Source organism: Terrapene carolina, unplaced genomic scaffold (genome assembly GCF_002925995.2).
Source record: "Terrapene carolina triunguis isolate 2854851 unplaced genomic scaffold, T_m_triunguis-2.0 Scaffold113, whole genome shotgun sequence".
Lineage (NCBI taxonomy): Eukaryota > Metazoa > Chordata > Testudines > Emydidae > Terrapene > Terrapene triunguis.
In genome coordinates this window covers 10,312,836-10,331,772 of record NW_020664464.1, presented here as the reverse complement: position 1 = coordinate 10,331,772, position 18,937 = coordinate 10,312,836, and the positions used below count along the sequence as shown (strand labels likewise).

The following is an 18,937-nucleotide window of genomic DNA, read 5'->3' as shown; positions in this document are numbered from 1 at the left end:
CCTGACTGAACTAACCTCGTTATCTCCATACTGATTTATACCTGCCTCTGGAGATTTCCATTACTTGCATCTGAAGAAGTGAGGTTCTTACCCACGAAAGCTTATGCTCCCAATACTTCTGTTAGTCTTAAAGGTGCCACAGGACCCTCTGTTGCTTTTTACATAATGTGTAGTGTGCCTGGCTCTTACACTGCACCTGTATCAGCCTTCACTAGACAGCAAAGACAACACATCATGATTACCTTGCTAATGTTGTTTTCCTACCTGTGTCAGCAGAACTGAGTCTGCATTCTTTTCCAATGGCAATCACATCTCTAGATGTTACCCCAATGGCACGCATAGCCCTATATGTGCTGTCAATGTAATTTTTTACCATTCTTGGAGGTGCCAGAATTGGTTACTGTCAGACACAGCAGCAGCAGAAGTAGAGTTCATAAGCATCACCAATTTGTGTACAAATGAAGGGGTGTGATTTGAAGACAGTGGGAAAGAAGATTAAACCCTCTTTTCTTTTATGATGGGAGACAGTGATCAGCAACTTTTGTTAACTCTGTAATGTTTTCCTAAATTATTATTTAGTGTCTGAAAATGATGGCCCTGTCTCAGTCCCTGCAGCTGCCAGCCAAACCCACTTGATCAAGGGCTTTGAAGTGTAGGCACTGCAGACAGCCAAATATCAGCTGTCTGGAAGGTTTCCACATGGAAGTCTTTAGTAGCACCACTGACTTGATTTGGATGGGAATATTTTTCAAGGAAGTATGTACTTATGCTTAAAGTGTGTGTGTGTGTGTGTGTGTGTGTGTGTGAGAAAACAGGTGCCAACCCTCTTAGTCCTACTTCTCATCTTCCATACAAAAGAGTTTAAACATTAACTGTAATGATGGTGATGAACAATTAACATAAGCACCATCATCCTTACTGTTAATCTCTTCTCATGAATGAAAAATGAGCACAACTTCATTTTAAAAATAGGTGTTAAAGGTAGGAAAGATGGTGGGGGAGGAGGGGTTGTTCTGTAAATATTTCAAACCAGCTATTTTTTAAAGTGTGAATATTCAGGCTCTGCTTCCTCAGGAAACTCAGTGTGTATGTAGGGTAGAGGAAACCACTTTGGGCTCAACCAGAGGCCTGCCTGACCAGGGGTGTACTTGAACAGACTCCTGCCATCACCAAAGCCTGCTACTCACCCTCCCACTCAGCTGGGTCAGGAGTGGGTATGCAAGGGTGGGGAACGAGCAAAGGTTTGGCTCTTCCCTGTCCCCTGTTTCCCAACATATCAGCTGTGCCAACTGCTTCCCCTGGGAGCAAAAAACTATATTTCCATGAGTTATCCCAAAGATTTCTCTATTAGGTAATATGGTGGCACTAACATAGACCTCATTCCCTCTTGTTGAAATCAGTTGCTATACCAATTATGTCTGCACAATTGATAGGCATATTGAGAGCTACTTCCACCCATATAGCTGGTCCTAGTCTGGGTGAACAGTGTGACTTTCCTCAGTAGGATCTTGCATACCACAGTGAAGGGCACAGTATAAAAACAGACAGATAAGTAGATAACTGTATGTTACTTAAAAGTCCCTCTTTTCCCAAGAAGACATTTACACCTAAGAGCTTTTTCACTTAACCTCATTGACTCCAGTGGCCATATTTATGAAATGAGGAATTGCTCAGCCCAGGCTTTATTTGCCCTCATATAGTATTGATGAACCTTCTTCCTTGTCCATTTATTTTTGCAGTAGACATTTGCAGTATTTTTCAGTACAAAGAATTCAAAAGTCTGGGGGAAGGGCTTTGAGGTCTTAGGCTGCCAATACTGAAATATCCTTGGAATTTCTAAATATCACAGATGACAATTTCCTAGCTCGAGAAGTGTGCAACCAACATGAGGGAATTCTGTGTTAGACCTCATCTTCACAGATAAATAGGAACTGATTACAAAAATAAAAATTAATGGTCGCTTAGGTACAAGTATCGTGACTTGATCACATCTATAATATGCAACAGAATAAAGTCTAAATCAGTAATATATATACTTGGTGCTTTAAAAGGGCCAGTTTCACAAAGCTGAAAACAATTATGAGCCAAAATCAGCTGTGAGGAAAATTTTAATCAGAAAAATGTGAATTATAACTGGGAATTGTTTAAGAATACTTCACTAGATGCCTAGAATGCCACAATTGAGGAAGAAGGCTGAATTATTTAAAACACTGATCTGGTTTAGAGGGGAAGTGAAGGCAGCTATAAAAAAATGTTTAAAAAATGTATAACAAATGGAAGAAAGGGAAAGTATAGTAGTGAATATAATTAGGAAGCTCGGAATTGTAGAAAATGTATAAGGGAAGCAAAGGGACACGAGGATCTATAGTCAGCAGATTTAAAGGACAATAAGAAGGCAGTATATTAGGAACAAAGGAATTCTGACAATAATATTGGTCCATTACTAGATGGAAATGGTAGAATTATTATTAAATGTTTCTGTTCTATATTTGGGAAAAAACTGATGATGTAGTCCCATTATATGATGCTGATAATACTCTTTCCATTCCATTAGTATCTCAGGAGTATGTTATCCGGCATCTACTTAAGTTTGACATTTTTAAATCAGCAGGTATAACGTGCATCTAAGCATTTTAAAAGACCTGCCTGAGGTCTTTTAAATGCTGGACCATTAATGTTGATTTCAATAAGTCTTGAAGGATTGGGAGAAATTTCAGAAGACTGGAAGAAAGCCAATGTTGTGTCAATATTTAAAAAGGTTAAATGGGATGACCTGGGTAATTATAGGCCTATCAGTCTAACATCAAAACAGAGCAAGATAATGGAGCAGCTGATACTGGACTCAATCAATAAAGTATTAAAGGAGGGTAATATAATGAATGCCAATCAACATGGTTTATGGAAAATAGATCCTCTCACACTATCTTGATATCTGTTTTTGATGAGATTATAAATTTGGTTGATAAAGATAATAGTGTTGATATAATATACTTAGATTTCTCTAAGGCATTTGACTTGGTAACACACAACATTTTGATTAAAAAACTAAAATAATATAAAATTAACATTGCACACATTAAATAGATTAAAAGCTGGCTAACTGATAAGTTCTCAAAATGTAATTGTAAAAGGGGAATCATTGTCAAGCGTGAGTGTTTCTAGTGGAGTCCCACAGGGATCTGTTCTTGGACCTCTGCTATTTAACATTTTTATCAGTGACCTGGAAGAAATCAAAATATCATCACTGACACAAAACTTGGAGGAGTGGTTAATAATGAAGTGGACAGGTCACTGAACAGAGTGATCTGGATCTTTTGGTGAACTGGGCACATGCAAACAGTATGCGTTTTAATATGCCTAAATGTCAATGTGTATATCTGGAGCAAAGACTGTAGGCCATACTTCCACAATGGGGGCCTCTGTCCTGGGAACCAGTGACTCTGAAAAAGATTTGGGGGTGATGGTGGATAGTCAGCTGAACATGTGCTCCCAGTGCGACAGCCCAAAGGTCTAATGCAATCCTTGGATGCATAAACAGGGGAATCTCAAGTAGGAATAAAGAGGTTATTTTACCTGTATTTGGCACTGCTAGAACCTGTGTCCAGTTCTTGTGCCCACAATTCAAGAAAGATGTTGATAGATTAAAGAGGGCTCAGAGAAGAGCCACTAGAATGATTAAAGGATTAGAAAACATGTCTTTTGGTCATAGACTCAAGGAGCTCAATCTGTTTAGTTTAACAAAGAGAAGGACTTGATTACAGTGTATAAGTAACTACATGGGGAACAAATATTTAATAATGGTCTAGCAGAGGAAAGTATAACACAATCCGCTGGCTGGAAGTTGAAGCTAGTTAAATTCTGACCGGAAATAATGCATAATTTTTATCAATGAGGGTAATTAGCCATTGGAACAATGAACCAAGGGTTGTGGTGGATTCTCCATCACTGACAATCTTTAAATCAAAATTTGATGTTTTTCTAGAAGATCTGCTCTAGGAATTATTGTGTGGAAATTCTATGTCCTGTGTTATACAGGAAGTGTAACATCATAATGACAAGATCATAACAATGGTCCCTTCTGGCCTTGGAAGTCATGAATCTGTTATACACTGTGAAGTCTTTTTTGGTTTGTTTTATTCTGAAAATGTTAGCTGCCCAATCACTTAGAAGAGCTGTGTTTTAGCTCTCTTAGAATGCACGTTTCCATTCTATGTGCACTTGTGTTTGGGGCTAAAGGGAAAGGAGATTGTAAGAATAACAGTTCATTGCACACTCATTATGCCTTGCAGGATTTTTCTTTGAAGAACCTTCTTCATTTGGCCGTTTCAGCCAGCATTAGATATTGCCATATTTGGAAGATGTGATCTTTAAGTATAGATCGGTTTTATACTTTGAACTGTCATTTGTTTAACAAGGTTTTGGGTGGGGGGGGAATGTTAGATGCAATCCTTTGAGTTCTAGTTTGGCATTGATTGGAGGCTGGTTTCATAAACTTTCTGCAAAGTGTAGCTAGAAAGACTTACACCATGCCTTGTCACATTAGAGATTAAAACAGCATTTATGTTTTTTCTGAGGTTTTGTCTGTATTACTGTCTGTGGTAGCAGTCTAACCTGATTTATCAATACAATGTTGTGATTTAAAAGTACTCGCTCCCATACCCTTCTCCTTCCACTGCCTCCACCCAAGAAATCTACCAAAGATATAGATTTGTAGCAGCTGTAACAGATGGTCACTGATGTTTGCAGTCCCTTCTAATTAATCAACATCCACTTGCAAGCTCCTGTTTTGATTGGAACTAAAAAAAATTCACAGCTGATGAACACGTCAGTGAGTGAAACTTTCAGTGCATGCCGTGAAGCTGCTTATTACTAAGCCCTTTTAAGTACTAGACATTTTATGTTCTTTATTTAAAAAAAAATCAGAAGTAACTTTCTACCCTTCAAGAGCAGGTATGTGAAATAATTGACATGCCTGAGACAACGGGATCAAGCTCATATCCACAGGACTATCACTTTAAAATGTCAAAAGTGAAAGCTTGCAGGGCGGGGGAGAAAATCTGTCACACATTTCATGGCCTCCATATCTTTTATGCATCTGGGTTCAATTACTGATTCACCTAAAATTAGGAAAGATAGCGTTTTTAAGCCGCCTTCTGAGATGTTGAACTTAATTATTAGGTATGACAGGAAATTGAATTTCTCACAGAAAGGGAATTGTTTACTGTGAACAGTCTGCTGCATGATGGTTTTTCCACTTTAAAACTGCTAGTGTTAGAGATATGAGGAGGAGTCCACAGTCATAACTGCTCTATGGGCTTCATTGTCCCTGGTTCTGTGCGGGTGTGCAGAGGGAATGGAGCAAGGAGCTATCCCCTCCTCTGCTTTGCACCCTGCTCAAGGGCCAGGGATGACATTAGCCCCTGGGGTTGGAGACGTATAAGGATTTCTCCCTCCTTGCACAAACTACCCCAAGACTGGAGGGAAGAGCTGGCCGGCTGCACAGGAAGAACATACTGCACCATCTGAGAGAGAATGAGGCAACATCCACACTCCCCCTGTGCACAAGGAAACAAAGAAGGGATTGTACCAGCATCTAAATGCCACAGTCTGGCCCTGTGTAAATTGCAAAAGCCTAGTGAGTCAGCCACCTTCAGAATGTGTCTGTAGTTGCGGTTCTGAGGCATTTGAATAATCAGAGATATCAAACTTCTGGCTCCTTCCACCTTCTAACCTTTGTTTGCAGGTTCATGGTAAAGGACTGGCTTGAATTAAAGCAGGTGACCAAAAGGCAGTCTGTAAGGCAGTTGCACTCCATGGAGTTTTACAATGTCTGGGCTACCCAGTTCTTGATGAAGCAATGCATGCTGGGATCTGTAGTCTCCATTGGCCACGTCTGCAATGAAGATCTGAACAGCTGCAATATGTTCTATTTTGTGCATATTAGATATAGCCCTTATTACCAGAATAGCTCTTGGTGAGGCAACTGTGGGTGCTTCTGAGCAAAAGGAATGAAGCAGAGGAAATGAAGCAATAGCCTTTAGCTGATGACTGCAGTGACTAATGATGCCATTCTGTTAGCCAAACAGCAGTGTGCTATGTTGTGATTGTAACCATTCTTTTTACATCTGACAGTGAGCCACTTATATGGATTTGGACTGATGGATGCTGAAGCTATGGTGATGGAAGCAGAAAAATGGACAACAGTCCCTCAACAGCATGTGTGTGTGGAGAGCACGGATCACCAAGCCAAGTAATACACGTTATACTCACTGGTTCATATATTTACATGTAAAGTAATTGATACAATATACCTTTCCTTGTGCTCGCTTTGATTTGCCCATATGAAAGCTATCCTGCCCTTGATATATCATAGAACTGTAGGGCTGGAAGGGACATCGAGAGCTCATCTAGTCAAGCCCCGCAGCCTGGCGGAAGTTTGTTTTCTCACTGTATGTGCCCAGCCTGTTCTGTGGCTACACAGAAAATATCAGTCTTCAGGCATACTTCCAAAATGATAGATGTATTTAATGGGCTGGATCCTCAGCTGCTGAAAACTGGCACACTTCCGGGAAGCTATGCCAGTTTATACCAGATGCAGGGGCGGCTCCAGGCACCAGCGCAGCAAGCACGTGCCTGGGGCGGCAAGCCGCGGGGGGCAGCATGCCGGTCGCCATGAGGGCGGCAGTCAGGCAGCCTTCGGCGGCATGCCTGCGGGAGGTCCGCCGGTCCCACGGCTTCGGCGGCAATTCGGCGGCGGGTACGCCGAAGGCATGCATGGGACCGGCAGATCACCCGCAGAAACGCCGCCGAATCCGCGTGACCAGCGGACCGCCCGCAGGCATGCCACCGAAGGCCGCCTGACTGCCGTGCTTGGGGCGGCAAAAAACATAGAGCCGCCCCTGACCAGATGAGGATCTGATCCACTGCTTGTTAATGATATTGACTATCTAATACATAGTAGTCAAAATTATTTAAGGAACAACCATGGAGCCAGGCATTTCTGTGAATTAACAAGCTGTGGTCCTGTGACATTCTCTGATGCCATCAGCAAACCTCAGCTGGTCACTAAAATTATGCTAACTGAGATGCCTGGTAGATAACTAAAATAATGCTAAAGTTTTATTTTTTAAACTAAAAAATAGTAGTCTGACACTGACCAATAAATGTCATACAAGGATGATTTGGTTCCATTCTCCAGAGAGCAAGCCTGAAACAACTTTGTTGTTGGTATATGTTTATGTTACAGAACAATACGGCCCGACAGCCAGGTCCACTCAGTATACAAAGCCACTGGCTGTTCAGATAATTCCAACCACCATGTGATCTACTTGGAGCATGTGGTCGTGCGCATCACTATCACCCATCCTCGGCGTGGAGACTTGGCAATTTTCCTAACCTCTCCTTCTGGAACAAAGTCGCAGCTATTGGCTAACAGGTACAGTAAACCTATGCAACTTTGCACTCCAGTCAGAGCTCAGAGCTGGGGTGAGATTGTAGCTTACACAGAGAGGAATCAAATAATTGTTGTTGGTGTGTTAACAGTCATAGGTACCTAATTACTTTGGGGAGGGGAGTGGGACGGGTGGGGGAAATGAAGCAGTAATTAGCTGTGAGGACTGTAGTCATTACTGCATCAGTATAGGACTAGACTAGAGCAAAGCTGTTACAGACTGTCATCTTTACAGCAGGAAGCAGAGGTTTTTGACGGAACCCCTCCCAGCTGTGAAATTAGCACAGAAGCAAAGGAAATTTTGATAGTCTGAGTGTTATAGGAAGGTAGCTGAATGGAGGAAAGTCTTCTATAGACAATTAATACATAATTGTTCATCCCTCCTTCCTTAACACTTTCTCCCAAATAATAAACATAGGACAAAGTAGCCTAATTCCTCTGTAATTGTTTTCCTCATCAATTCCCCTTCCATTTTTCCTTCTGCCAGAGTATATAGAAGTGGTCTCCTCCAGCCACAAAAGGCTCTTGACAGAATAAGAAAGAAAACATGGTTATTGTTATGAGCGGGCATGGCACTGTTGATCATAAAAGGTTGTTGACACTCATATGAGATTTTTTTAATGGGCATCTCACAAGTGGACCCACATTCATATCTCACTGTTCCCATAGAGTTGTGATGGACACCTGCTGTTTGTTACTAGGCCTCTATCATGCAGCAGTCCACAAGGCTCAGTCTCTCTCCCTTCCTCTTTCAGCTCTACATGAGACTGCTTAGAGAAACTGGGAGACACCTTATCCAGATCCGACAGAGTGTCTCATTCTCTGAGGCAGCTCCTCCACCACCAGGATGCCCCAATGCCTAGAAGTGATTTGTATCACTATCACTTACTCTCAGCATCCATCAACAGATGGAAGAAGAGCCGTTGTCTTAAACCCAGCTCATGAATAATGTCAGTAGGAAGGGGACACTCTTTAGAGACCCTGCCAGTACCTTATCCTCACCAAAACTTTAAATACCAATCAATGGTCCAGGGAATCTCATCAGATCACAGATTTTCAAAATGGAGTAGCACCTCAGGGTCCTCCTCAAACTCCTTGCTACTCCCAGCCATGCAAATAGCCACAGTGGCAAGGAATGCTTTCTTGCATCTCCAGCTGGCCAGAAAAATGTACCCTTTCTTCTCATGCAAGGATAATCAAGACTTTTGCCTTGGTGACTCACCACATTAGTCTGCTGTAGTTCTACGTAGGGTTGAATGCAGCTATCGCACAAAGGCTGAATTTAGTGCAGCATGTCGCCTTAGCAACAACAACCAAAACTAGCACATCACACCTGTGCTTTGTGAACTCCATCGGGTCCTCATTCATTTCAGAAAAAAAATGTGAAGTCCCAATCATTATCTGCAAAGCCTTTAACAAATTGGAACCTGGCTACTTCAGAGACGGCCTCAGAAGTCCTGGTCTTCCAAGACAGCTGAGCTCCACTAGAACAACACAGCTATAAAGAACCAAGGGTCAACTCTTTGACCTGGGCAACAGAGCATTCGTAGTGGCAGAACAGACGCTGTGGAGCTCCTTGATAGAAGAGACAGATTGACTCCAAACATGGTTTTGTTCAGATTGAAGTGTAAGACCCATCTTCTCACTAAAATCTTTCCCCAGGAGTGATGCCCATAAATACTTTTTAAAAAATCCTTCAAGCATATAAATTCACACATGGAATAGAGAGGGAAATCACCATTTGTTCTGAATTCTTTAGCTTCTTCATAGTATTTCCAGTGTTGAGATACCATCATTATCAATGCCTTAGAAATAACATTGACAGGTACATGTGCCATACAGAACCTTCTTCTTTGTTGACCTGTACAGAGACAGATTCTGTCCATCTAAACAGTTGCAACTTTGAGTTTGATTTTCTGCTTGGAGGAGGCTCTCTTTACTCTTCTATCCTGTTTTTGTGCAGTGGTTCTTCCATGAAAGCTTCAAGATGAAAATTTTTAAAGCAGTCCAAATAAATATATCCAAATAAAATAAGTTGGTGTAAACCCTTGGGTTTTACTAGAGCTCACTTTAGGATCCAGCCTTTCATGTGTTGCAGCTGACTCATTACCAGTGGGAGATAAAGACATTCCAGTGTTCACAGCTCACCTCTTGTGATGATTGGTATGTGGAAAAGGTACAGAATTTAATGCAATCATCCTATTTGTAGTCCTTGCTCCTTAAAAGGCAGTCATTTTCTGAACTTGCAAGTGAAACAGAAATGATGCAAAAGATATATATTTATATATATATATGTATAAAGCATGGAAATGTGAGGCTGCTTCCTATCCTGCACTGTTATCTGAATGCTACCCTCAAAACAAAGATTGAAAGGCCTTTTATGTTCAGCCCTTTTCCAGAAACAAATTATTCACGAAAGAGCAAATATTATCACACACAGACACACCAAAAATCCCTTTCTCATGCAGGCTTCTGAAATATATTCGATTGCCAGTCAGATTCAGTTAACATCAGTTCACAGCTCTAGGATTTTAATAACAAATAATGTTGTATTTTGGGGAAGCCAGGACTGGCAAATGAACTACAGCCCCTAACAATCCTTTCCTTACAGTAGAGTTCAAAAGTGGGTGCATACAGTGTTTTCAGATTATTGGAAGGCTTGTTTATTTTCTTTTAATTGGCAAAGAATAAACCGTACAATTTAGGGACAGTGCATATTAGTGATTCGAGTGTGTATTTTTAAATGTCATTTTGTCATACAGGAAAGAGTTGTTTTTGTTATTATTTAACAGCTTTAGTTAGGGCAAAGAGAAGCAATGCTTGTTTTTCCCTAAGATAGTCATAGGTATGCCAGAATAAATCCATGCAAATGCACGGGTAATACAAGGATGCCTCGGAGTCGGCAGCAAATCATTTGGGGGTTTTCTACAGACATAGGCTGCCATACATTGCTGCTACCTGACTGAGACACTTTTCTCAGACTTACAAGACCTTTACATGCACACAGACATGATTAATAGCAGCAATACCAGCTGTTTTACTGAACCCAGGAAAAATCTCATTGCTTCACCATTACTCATCTGGTTTTAATTTAAAACAGTTTACTGGTGAAATATCTTAGAAGTGCAGATGTACATTTTACATGTGTGCCACCAGATCTAGAAGAAGAGTCACTGCATAGTTTCTGTTGCATTAATGAGTAGGTTCCCCAGACAATATCTGTTGTTTTTTTCCCCCTGAATATTTTGTTCTTAATGTTGGCATCCCCCAAAATGACGTCAGGAAGAAAACTTGTTAGTCAGAGGCGCTATGGATTCCTTCACAGGCATTTGGTGGATTACACTGTCACTGGCTTCAGCTTCTTGTGCATTCTTCAAAAACTGCATTACAGGGAACATCTGCTTTGCTGTTTGGAAAGTGCTAAACATGATTAAATTGGATGTACTGCAAAAGAGGAAAATACAGGCTCAGAGAGTGCAGGCTGGGGTGAGGCTGAGGCTCAGCTAGTCATAATAACTACATTTGGACCAAAGCAGAACAGAATCCCGTTTTCAAAACAATTGCCCATTGGATTTGGCAACTCACACAGAATAGTTTTGAGAGACCAAGGCTTGTCCCAATACACATTCAAATCAAGAGGCCACAGAGGACCATCTAGATGGAAAGAACACGGAGATGGGCTAGTATGCCATGGGCTCACTTATCTCCCACCAAAGTCACTGCTTGCTTTAAATTGCATCCTTTACATTTAAAACAGCTGCTGCCCGTTAGAACTACGTAGCTGAATGCCTTTTAACCATATGGTGGCAAAATTCCAGACCCTTATCTTCATCTGCTTACATCTCAATGACATTCATAATACCTCTTCCCAACAACAAGAGGATGTGCTTTCCATTGCTATCTTTTCCTCTAATGAAATCTTTGATATCAGTAAATTTTGTTAATAAAATCCCCTGCCAAAAACTCTCCATCTCTGACTAAATATGGGGTCCTGTAATCTAGTGTCACTTGCAATATCACTTAATAAAAATTCTTGGTGATTAGAAATGGAAGAGGAAGCCCTTTTTTTATATAGGGCTATTTAGATTTCTGGACTGTCCCATCTGTCATTAACATATTAAAATCTACTCTGGAAATACTTCATAAAGTGTTGCATTTTCGAGGTAAATTAAAAAGAAATGGAGAGGACAACCCCACTTTTGATGTTGAGCCACAGCACCCAGAACCTCTCTCCACTAACAACTAGTGCAGGGGTAGGCAACCTATGGCACAAGTGCCAAGGCAGCACGTGAGCTGATTTTCAGTGGCACTCACACTGCCCGGGTCCTGGCCACCGGTCCGGGGGCCTCTGCATTTTAATTTAATTTTAAATTAAGCTTCTTAAGCATTTTAAAAACCTTATTTACTTTACATACAACAATAGTTTAGTTATATATTAAAGGCTTATAGAAAGAGACTTTCTAAAAACATTAAAATGTATTACTGGCACGCGAAACCTTAAATTAGAGTGAATAAATGAAGACTCGGCACACCACTTCTGAAAGGTTGCCGACCCCTGAACTAGAGTGACCCTACAGTACTGCCATCAAATAGAGAAACAAAAGAATACAATCACCTACCTGTACCCAGCCCATGAGGATGAACCAGCATCTGGAATAATTATCTCCCATCCCCAGGCTGCTATTTTGCACTGCCTCCTTTAGCTTTGCCCCTGCCCTTCTCTCTTGCTGAATGGACATTGTGCCATTCCTTCTTCTCCATACAGTTGCCTCCCACCCTCAATTTCTTCAAAGTCCTGCACTTGCTGCTTTGCTGTGTCTGTCAGCACTGGCCTTGCTGCCTCCTTTCTCCCCCCCCCCCCCCCAAAAAAAGACTTTTTCTCCTGTCAACTACAGCAAGAGAAGCACACAAAGTCTTGTGCAATGCATTAGAATTGTTTCCAGCAGGCAGACAACAGATGGAAAATAAATAAGTTCAGGAGCACTGGGAATGTTAGTAATGCTAGAGACAGAAAAATAGCATCAGAAAATAAATACATTTAAAATAGTGGGAGAAAGATTTTCTTTTGATCTTTCCACCGGACACTGGAGGGCCAAATTCAGTTCTTTGTGAGGAAGCAAGTGGCACCATCCTCCTGTTATTCTAAACCCAGTCTTGGGAGATGCCCAAAGATGAGCTTGTAAGAAGGATGAAGTTCAATATATCCTACCTCTATAAAAATGCAGGCCTTTTAGATCAGGTCTGAGATTACTGCTGGATTAGGGAACCTTTGTGTTCCTCGCAGTACTAGTCTACCTGTAGCTGTCTATCAGCTTTTAACACTCAATACTTCATTTAATTTTTGTTTCAAATTAATTTTAGTTGAAGCTGGATTCATCCTGAAAAGTGGAACAGGTGGGAATGGGGTCAAATTTATGATCTATCTGAATGCCCCAGTAAATGGTGTTTTCAATAAATTAGGAAGGAGGAAGGGAGCTGAATTAAACTTTGTCAGATCAGGGGATAGCTCTGAAGAATTTTGCTCCCTCCGCATGGATTTGTGTCAGCCGCTTAAGATGAATGTAGCCTTGGGATCACTGGGCCCAGTTCATTCCTGGTATAATAGCATTGACTTCAATGGAGATTCACCAGGGATTAATTTGACCTACTTGATGTACTGCCTTGCGCCTGTCTCCGCCACCAGCTTTCCTGTGCCTGAAACAAGTCTGTATTATGGTGCTGTGTTCATTCATGGACCTGCACCAGGGGCTTCTGAAGATTTTCAGCAAATTAGATAGAAAAGTGTGTTTTTTAAACAAACAACCATTAGCACAAATAATACCTGGGTGGAACCTCAAGTCCTCACACATCTGGTCCGATGAAGATGGACCATTGCATGCTGTTACCTATAGAATCTGTGGGCAAGTTCTCTATATCAAAGATGAGGGTGGCTGTAGCCAGGCCTTTTTTCCTTCAATGTAGTTATATCTTTCCTGTTGTACATGCAACCAGCCTATGAGCTGAGATGGCATGCTCACATTTCAGATCAAACTGTGCTTGAGTTCCATTTTGCCTCATAAATTAGCTTTAATGAGTAAATGTAAGAGATGAACTTCTGGAGGTAAGATCTATAGAAAACAATGCCTTTACAGAGGGAAGATATAATCATCTACTTTCTTATGGAAAATCCCTTTAAGTTAACAGATATAGGTGAGAAGGCTTTCAGAATGCCTATCTGCTGCCAGACCACTTCTTAGGAGGATTTGTTTTCTTCATACTGTAATGCAAATAGGTGGTAGGAACTGGTTGACTCTTTGATTAAGCTGGTTTCAGCTGCCTGGAGTTCCTCAACAGTTACTTCTCCTGGCTGACAGGCAGTTGCTGGAGCCCCTGTGGAGAACAGCTGTTCAAAGGAGTTTACCCAAACATCTGCAGGTGCAAAGCTCAAGAAGGCACTCTGCAATGTTAAAAATACTAGTTCAGCTTAAGTCTTGTGCCCCATTAGCCCAGCGTGCAGGGACCACTTATATGTCAAGTTGCTAATTTAGGAGGGCTGGAGTACATCATAAACAAAGTGCTCTGCGGTAGAGGACAAATCGTCCCCCACCTCCAACTGCCCTCAGCCCCACTCATCAATCGTTTGGGCGTGTGTACATTTCCTGACTCTTGAGGCAGTGAATTCGGTATATAGTGTATGGTTGTCTATCACATGCACTGGAACGTCAAGGATAAAAAAGGACCAGAGTAATACAAATCTATATTTATAAATTTACCTTTTTTGTTTGTCTTGTCATGATGTCTGATTGTGGTGGTACTCACCAAAGTCTAGCCCCCAGATCCATCTTCTGTTATAGACAGGAGGGGGTTTCAGTTTGCAAACTCAAGTTAACTATGGCTTGCTGTTTTTCTCTTTGGGTTCTTGGATTTTGTTGTTCTTATTGTTGCTTTTGTTTTTTGCATTTATCAGTTGTGAGCCGTTTACTAAAAATCTAAACTATTTTCATCCATGAAGATCTTGTAGATGTAACTGTGAGGGGCTAACCCTATGTTCCCAGTTGTGGAATGTGATTGAAAGTGGATACCCACCTGCCTCTATTTCTAAAATTTAATTACAGATGAATATTTCGGTTTCTCATTATGCTGTTAAATGGAGAGGAGATACAATTGTTAGTGGTGAGGGTGGTAGAAAGAGAGACCTGCACATTTCAACAAGATGATCTTGTTTTAAGGAAATAATTATTTGAGTATACTTTCTACGTATGTATGTGTGTGTGTGTGTAGGGATATATATTCATGTACAGTACACACCTACACATATGTGTATTATATAATTTCTCAAAGAGACCCATTATTTTTCAGTTTAAAATTAATTTAGTACTGGACATGTTCCTTTTCAGCACATATATGTTCCATCTCTTCGTACAGGAAGTCAGGACTGCCATATCCAACCTATCTTGGCCATATTGGTATCACCAAGGTTCACATGGGTACTTAGGCAACTGGTCCCACTTTATATTAATAGATTACATGAATAAATAGTTTATAAAGGTTCATGAGTGATTAGTTAATGTTAGATGTATGTTACAGGCATGAGTAGAGGTGTTATAGTGGTTATAAGCACATCTATCGTTGTTGTACATGGCTATAACCCACCCATTGAACTATTGGACTCTGCAATAATCTATAACAGTTGATTAGCTAATCATTTACTAATTCTTTGTAAACTATTCATAAATATACCCTTAGTATGAAGTATGACCTAGTAACTGAATCCATCTGACACATGAAAAAGTATGAGCTGGGTTTTAATGACTCAATGCCCATAAAAAAAAAAAAAAATCCCACTCAGTTGTATGATTTCTTTTTGTGTGAGAGAAAAGTTCATCCTAACTTTCTGGTAAATGTTTCAGTCGATTTAGATATATGCTTCAGTGCTTACCACCCTTATATGAGAAAGACATGGACATCTTGGTATGCCACCTACACTCTCCTTTATGTAAAAGACACTAGTAAATATGCAGATCCGCATAAAAATGCTCATACAGGAGAGCGCATATAGCACATGCACAGCTGGGCCTAGGCTGTATGAACTCAGCCTTTTACCAACTCAAACTCACCATTTTACTCCTTGCAAACACTTTTTCTTCACTGACTCTTGTGATGTTTTCCTGTGGCTTGTTGACAGTGTGTTCATTTTTAAGAACAGGTGAGAATGAAATAGAAAAATACCATTTAAACCCCTATTTGATAAGTACTGTACCTTTCCAATAGGAGATTGGTAATCTGTTCATTCCAAAAACTAGCCCATGCCATAGAAACAGTACTAAACTATTCCCCAATAATGATCCAAAACTTGACTGCTTACAGCATTAATGTAGAATTCTGTAGTAAATTTTAATTAGAGATATTATTGTACATCTGGAACAAAGTCTCATTTTTGCACCCAAAAGTGACTGTGGTTTTAGATAAGAGTAAAAATCTAATCACATTTTTAAATACCACATTTTGGATAGAATTTAAGTAAGCAAACAATATGGAGACCAAACATCTGAGGTGACTGAAAATGTAATTGCCACTGATCTGAGGACAAGGTTGAAAAGTAGATTATAACCTCCTCTGAAACACAAATGCTGTGGAAAATCTTGTACTAGTCCTTGGTAAAAATAGGCAGTAAATATCTGTGACATGTCTCTGTGAAATGTATGTGACTTAAATCCCAATAAATATAGAATTTTTAAAATAATTACATGGTATTTATATAATGCTATGTAATTTAGTTGCCATAACAGTACAGAGGACTGTTGCTGCCTTGACTGACTGACACACTGTTTAAAAATAAGATATTGTGGTAGTATGAGTTGTTTACTGAGTTACTGTAAAAAAAATCAGCACAATATTGCATGGAGGGATATCTCAGTGGTTTGAGCATTGGCCTGCTAAACCCAGGGTTGTGAGTTCAATCCATGAGGGGCTATTTAGGGAACTGGGGTAAAAATCTGTCTGGGGATGGGTCCTGCTTTGAGCAGGGGGTTGGACTAGATGATCTCCTGAGGTCCCTTCCAACCCTGATAGTCTGTGAACTGTATTAAGTCTGTTGAAAACAATTTTTGCAATCATTTAAATTGAACCTACCCAGTATGTGTGTGTGGAATGATAACTGGATAGGTAATCTGGATCACTGCAGTACATGGTGTTTGCTATACTAGCAAACATTTGTTTGCAAAATCTGCTGTACTCAGATAACTAAATTGATAATCACACAGAATGGGCCAAATTCTCTGCTAGTACAAATTCTGTGACATGCACATTGTATTCACAACTTTTTTTTAAAAAAAGAGGCTGAAAATACACTTAGAAACTACAAGAAAGAGTCAAGTGATTTAAAGGTTTGCTTGGTTTGTTTGGGATTTTTTAAACATTTGTATGAATAGGTTTTTCTCTTTTTAAGAGAAAATTGTGGTAAATCCACTGAATCAACAATGGTGCTATGCCAGTAGTCAGCTAGTGTACAAATCTCATTTTATGAAATATACTTAAGCACAGATGTGAGCCATGGAATCTCCATACATAAAGAGTGTGAATAAAAATATATAGCTAAACACAGTATTTGTGAATCTGGGTGTATATGTGTGTTTCCAGGAAAGGGAGAGAGAGATCTGAAATTGTATATATTCTTCCAAAGCTGAACTGTACCATTTATGAGGCAGCAGTCTCTACTCCAGTGAATCTCTCATCAATAGCTTTGGGGCACCAGGCAACATGCTGTTAACACTGAACAAAAGTGCATGCTCTCTTGTGTCTTTTCAAAATCTCATTAATAAATTCCAGTCTTAGGCAATAAAATCTTGGGCCAGACCTCCCCACTGATCAGCATCAGATTGCAAACTCTACACTGGGTCCCTCTACTAAAACGCACTGTATTTCAGACCCAAGCTCCAACCTCTTCATCCAAGCCCTAAGTAATGAAATTACTGTAAAACTGTTAGTAAGACGAAATCATCATATGCCAATTAGTTCAAGCAAAACTAGACTCTGTCAAACTTTTGGATATAGCAATACTTAAATCATTTGAAATTTGATACACCAATGTCTCAGTTACCTTTGTTCTGTTCACAAGCATCATGAGTACTGAATCTCTCCTGGCCCCAACTGCTCATGTTGTATTGCTCACCTAGCGTTTCTTATTTTCTTAACCCCCTGTTCAGTATTTCAACCCAAAACTGGAAAAAAGAAAACTTTCCACTTAAAAAATGATGTTTGTATCTGGGTCACACTTTTAGAACAAAGGAAAGGTAGTTGTGTTCAATGTGTACTTTTTCAGGATGTGAATTTTATTAAACTGCACTGGCAATTTTAATTTGCAGTAAATAAACTCTCATTCTCTCTTGCATTATATGAAGCAACAGCATATAGAAGAATTGTCCTTCCTCCCCCATTGACTTGTTATATACAAAATGGTCCCATCAGATATGTTTGAAATAGGTGCTGCAAAACCATGGTGATAAGTTCAGTATAAATGCTTAGATTAGATACACTAATTAGTTTAAATATACTTCGTTTGTGAGTGGGCACACGAGGGTTGAGGATCACTGATGAAGGCAAGGATTTATTTTCTTGTTCTTCTGTATATATAGTAATACTTTATTGCTTTATCTTAGGTTATTTGATCATTCCACAGAAGGTTTTAAAAACTGGGAGTTCATGACTACTCATTGCTGGGGTGAAAAAGCAGCAGGTGACTGGAAGTTGGAGATTCATGATACCCCATCTCAGCTGAGAAGTTTCAAGTCTCCAGGTATGAATCCATCCTTTAGTTAGGCTCAGTGGTTCAGAAGAATATGTTCAGTTGCATGCAGTACTTGGGCTAATTCCTGCCCTCATTTAAACTTGAGCAGACACACTGATTTCAATGGGATTGCAGAGAATTGAGGCAGAATTTGACTCCCATCTTATTTGTTGTGCTTCACTTCCACACTTTTATTACTTGTCTTCTGAGACCCACAGTTCCTTCTTACCATGAACCTGCTTCTGGTTTGTGTGGAAAGAATGGCAACAATGCAGTGTTCTTGGGGGCAAACTACCACCTCCTTTATCCCCATCATGTGAAAACTTGCCATCTCAAGGTATAAGTTGCACTCCACAGCTAGACCACACCAGGCTTGTGAGTTTTGGCAGCCAAGAGTCAGTGTCTGAAAATACAAAGGGATTTAGAGACAAATTTTCAGAAGGAGAAGCCCAAGCTTGGTATGTACAGTTGCATGCCTGCATTTTTAAGGCAGTTAACACAATGGCATGTACAAACTGGGCCACCTTTGCATCAGGCTGATGAAGGCCACTCCCCTCGTTGTAGCTGATAAAACTGCTAGCAATCTCTGTCCACACACTTTCTCCAATCCATGCTCACTGCGCCAGCTACAAGGAGGGAAGAGGCTTTGATCAGTTCTCCACCACTGGAGAATCTACACACACACACACACACACACACACACACACACACACACACACACA

General features: G+C 40.3%; 1 protein-coding gene across 3 annotated transcripts in view; it reads left to right on the top strand.

Annotated features, from left to right (window-relative positions):
* PCSK5 (proprotein convertase subtilisin/kexin type 5) overlaps positions 1-18,937 on the top strand; it is a 296,183-nt gene that overhangs the window by 191,497 nt on the left and 85,749 nt on the right. For all 3 annotated transcript variants that reach the window (XM_026652353.2, XM_029911707.1, XM_026652352.1), the window contains exons 11-13: positions 6,133-6,250; positions 7,247-7,435; positions 18,088-18,224. In XM_026652353.2, coding sequence (XP_026508138.1) covers positions 6,133-6,250; positions 7,247-7,435; positions 18,088-18,224 — 444 coding nt within the window. The remainder of the gene's footprint in view (positions 1-6,132; positions 6,251-7,246; positions 7,436-18,087; positions 18,225-18,937) is intronic.